This window comes from Podarcis pityusensis, assembly GCF_964106645.2.
Source record: "Podarcis pityusensis genome assembly, chromosome: 7".
Taxonomy (NCBI): Eukaryota; Metazoa; Chordata; class Lepidosauria; order Squamata; family Lacertidae; genus Podarcis; species Podarcis pityusensis.
Window position 1 is genome coordinate 86,585,724 of NC_138031.1, and position 4,191 is coordinate 86,589,914.

General features: G+C 62.8%; 1 protein-coding gene across 1 annotated transcript in view; it reads right to left on the reverse strand.

Moving 5' to 3' along the window:
- Window positions 1–3,533, reverse strand: part of LOC308481888 (protocadherin-10-like) — a 10,808-nt gene extending 7,275 nt beyond the window's left edge. The window contains exon 1 of the mRNA XM_081014686.1: window positions 111–3,533. Coding sequence (XP_080870812.1) covers window positions 111–2,735 — 2,625 coding nt within the window. The 5' untranslated portion in view covers window positions 2,736–3,533. The remainder of the gene's footprint in view (window positions 1–110) is intronic.
- Between the last annotated feature and the right edge of the window lie 658 nt (window positions 3,534–4,191).

A 4,191-nucleotide genomic window follows, 5' to 3' on the forward strand; every position in this document is an offset into this window, starting at 1 on the left:
AAGACTGGGGCGGGCGGCGGGGGGGGGGGCGCGTAGAGTTGCCTAATCATTTTCGAGGGACTTTCCGGACACTTTTTGGCACAGCTTCCCCCTCCCTCCCCAGAGGTTACCTGGCTGGAGGGCTGCAGAGAATTATTGGCCAAGCGGGGCGTCTTTCCCTGAGCTGGTGGCAAGTTGTCCGGGACTTTCCCGTTGTTCCTGGGAGCGGCCGGGCTGTAGGGCTTCAGGAACATGAAGTCGCTCTTGGCCGACTCCGGGGTGAGGCAGACCTTGTAGCAATAGCCCGGAGGGCCGCCCACGGCCGCCCCCTCCCCGCAGTTGGTGGCCCCTTTGTTGCCCGAGGGGACCTGGGAGTTGTGGATGTGGTTGGAGTTCTTGAAGATGTCCGTCGGGGGCCCCGAGGGGTCGCAGGAGCAGCAGCTGCCGCCGCCTCCGCCGCCTCCGCAGGGCGGGAGCGAGCAGCCGTAGTCCTGCAGGGTGAGCCGGTCCTTGTGGCACTTGACGGCCGTGAGGATGACGATGGCTACCAGGAAGGTGAAGGAGACGGAGCCCAGGGACACGATCAGGTAGAGGGTTAGCGTGGAAGAGGCGGACTCGGGCCCCAGCGGGAACTCGCTGAAGTCCGACAGCACCTCGGGCACGCTGTCCACCACGGAGAGGAGCAGCGACACCGAGGCCGAGAGCGGCGGCTGCCCGTTGTCGCGCACCTGCACCAGAAGGCGGTGCCTGGGCGCGTCCTTCTCCAGGAAGGCGCGGATGGTGCGGATCTCGCCGGTGTACAAGGCCACGCTGAAGAGGCTGCTGTCCGTCGCCTGCACAATCTGGTAGGAGAGCCGCGAGTTCTGGCCGGCGTCCGCGTCGACGGCGGAGACCTTCCCCACCAGGTAGCCCGGGTCTGCCGAGCGGGGCACCACCTCCACGGCCAGCGAGCCGTTGCGGGGCACGGGCGCCACGATGACCGGCGCGTTGTCGTTCTGGTCCAGCACGAAGACGTGGACGGTGACATTGCTGCTGAGCGGGGGGAAGCCGGCGTCCTGGGCCAGCACTTGGATCTGGAAGTTGCGGATCTGCTCGTAGTCCAGCGAGCGCAGCGCGTACATGTGCCCGCTGTCCGAGTTGATGGAGACGTAGGTGGCCACGGGCATGCCCTGGATCTGCCCGTCGGCGATGGAGTAGGACAGGTAGGAGTTCTGCTTGCAGTCCGGGTCCAAGGCGCTGACCGAGCAAATGGACGCCCCGGGCGCGTTGTTCTCCATCACGTAGACGCTGTAGGAGGGCTGCAGGAAGCGCGGCGCGTTGTCGTTGATGTCCGACACATGGACGGTCAGCGTCTTCCTGGTGGCCAGCGCTGGGCTGCCCCGATCTCGAGCCGTGATGCTGATGTTGTACTCAGGCACAGCCTCGCGGTCCAGGGGGTCGGTGGTCACCAGGGTGTAGTAGTTGTGGAAGGAGGACTGCAGCTGGAAGGGCACGTCCGGCGGGATCTCGCAGCTCACCTTGCCATTGTCCCCGGAGTCTCTGTCCAGCACGCTGATCACGGCGATGACGGTGCCAGGAGGCGCGTCCTCCAGGACGGGCGTGGAGACCGAGGTGAGGGTCACCTCGGGCGCGTTGTCGTTGACATCCACCAGATGAACCAAGACCCGGCAATGGACCGCGACGGCGGAGGGGCCGCGGTCCTTGGCCTGCACGTAGAGCTCGTGCAGGTTGGCTCGCTCATAGTCCAGCTGACCCTTCAGGCGCACCTGCCCGCTGCGGGGCTCCACGCTGAAGAGCTCTCGGACCCTCGGCGGAGCGTGCCCGCTGAAGGAGTATTCCACCTCGCCGTTGGTGCCCTCGTCCAAGTCGGTGGCGTTCAGCCTGATGACAAGAGTCCCCTTGGGCGCGTCTTCCGGAAGACTCACCGTGTAGGAGGATTGATCGAAGATGGGCACGTTGTCGTTGGCGTCCAGCACCGTGACCACGACCCGAGCAGTGCCGGAGCGCTCGGGGATGCCGCCATCCAAAGCTGTCAGCAAGACCCGGTGGCTGCGCTGCTGCTCGCGGTCCAGGCTTCTCTCCAGCACCAGCTCGGCGAACTTGCTGCCATCGCTGCGGGTCTGCACCTCCAGCGAGAAGAAACCGTTGGGGCTGAGCCGGTAAGTGCGCAGGGAGTTGGTGCCCACGTCCGGGTCCTGCGCGCTCTCCAGGGGGAAGCGGGCGCCGGGCAGCGCCGACTCCGTCACCTCCAGCACATACTCTTGCCAGGGGAAGCTGGGCGCGTTGTCGTTGATGTCCAGCACCTCCACCTCGACGCGGTACAGCTCCAGCGGGCTCTCGATGACCAGCTGCAGGTGCAAGAGGCAGGCCCCGCTGGCCTCGCACACTTCCTCGCGATCGATCTTCTCGTTGACAAAGAGGATCCCGTTCTCCAGGTTCACCTCCAAGTGCTGCTTGCTGCCCGCCCGGGACACAATGCGAAACCGCCTGGCCGACAGCTTAGACACATCCAGCCCCAGATCCTCGGCGATGTTGGCCACGAAGGCTCCGTGCTCCAGTTCCTCGGGCACCGAGTAGTGCAGCTGGCTCGCTGCTGGCGCCGGAGCCAGAGCCAGAGCCAAGCAAGAAGTTAGCAGGAGCAACAGCTCCAGCCTCGCGCAACTCCCAGCGCAGCCTGCCAGCCTCGGGCCGAGCCGGGGCCCCCCTGAACCCCTCACCCAGCGGGGAGTCCCGCCGCCTCCATCGGGAGAAGGCATCGGTGGGCTCAGCGCGGACGCGGCAGAGCACTGGCGCCGCCGCAGCTGCAGCCTCCGCTCCCGCCCTTGTGCGTCTTCATCATCAATGGACTTGGACTTCCAACTACTTTCGGCTGGCAGGGGGAGCCGGCAAGGGAGGACCCGCCTGCCATTTCAGCACCGCATTGGTGGACAGCGCCGTCGAGCCCGAGCCCGAGCGGCGGCGACGAGGACGGGCGGAATGGTTAACCCTTTCGTAGCCGGCGGAAGCGACGTGGGGAGGGGAGAGAGAGAGAGAAAGAGAGAGTGTGTGTGTTTTAATTCTTATACCCAGGAGGCTGCAATCATTTCCATGCGAGAAAAGGTCAGGTACCTTCCCAGCGTGGCGCGGTGTATTATCAGCAAAGCGAGGATAGCTTAGAAGTCCCCGATGAAACAAATTGGCTGTGGCGGAGAATTTGTGGATCCTGAAGAGCAGCAACCCTAGTTGGCGCCGAAGCTGGTCTCGCTCGCTGTCGCTGGAGGGGAGGACCCTGCTCTCTCCGGGTGTCTCAGCTTCGATCTCTTCCCAGAGAAAGAAAGTTCATTCCGCTCGGGGATGGCAGGAATCCCCTCTCTTCCCGCCCGCAGCATCTCCGGGGTAGATTAAAGAGCCCTCAAACACATCGAAAGCCAAATCCTCCCTATCCTGACATCAGACTCCGCGCATGGATTTAACCTTTAACAGATGGTTAAGCTTCTACAGAATTGATTACATTTTCCTGCACACCGTTTTCCTTGTAATGCTGCTTTGTTTTTGTTTGTTTTTTAATTACCAGAGAAGAGGATTACATCCCAGACTGCCGGATCAAGGCTGATTCTATCAGCGCAGAGTCATGGAGAAAGCGCCCGCCCTCCCCCCCGCCAACACGCCTCCTCCTCGCTCTCGGGCCGCCGGAGTTCCCAAGTGCCTCTAATACCGCCGACTCCGACGGCGAGAGCAGAAACAGCGAAAAGCGCCTGGAGGAAGGAGGCTCCACCGTGTGGCTGCTCTACAGGTTTTACATTAACCTTTCCGCAGCAGAGTGGTCCAGGCAGGCTGACACGCCAGCCACAGGCGTAGGTGGGAGGCTGAAATAAATTGACTGCAGTCCGCTGCTCAGGACCAGCTCTGCGTGTCGACTGATTCTGCTCCGGTTTGCGCGGCAGGTGGGGGAGTCCTCCTCCTGCTGCTTTTTGCCTCCCGGTTGTTTCCCTGATGTAGGTACAATTACGCGGCGTGCAGAGATAAGACTTCTGTCCACAGCCTAACCACGAGGCGTCGTTCCTGCGGATTTACGCCCCTTGGAAAACAGCGGGGCTCAACCGGTTTGCACCGTGCTACAGAACTTCAGCCGAATTGTGGTCTCCCGCGTGACAAGGAAGGAGGGATGGCAGCTCTTGCCTCACCTTCCTCTCTATATCAAAACGAATGGTCTTTTCAGGCCCAGTTCCAACA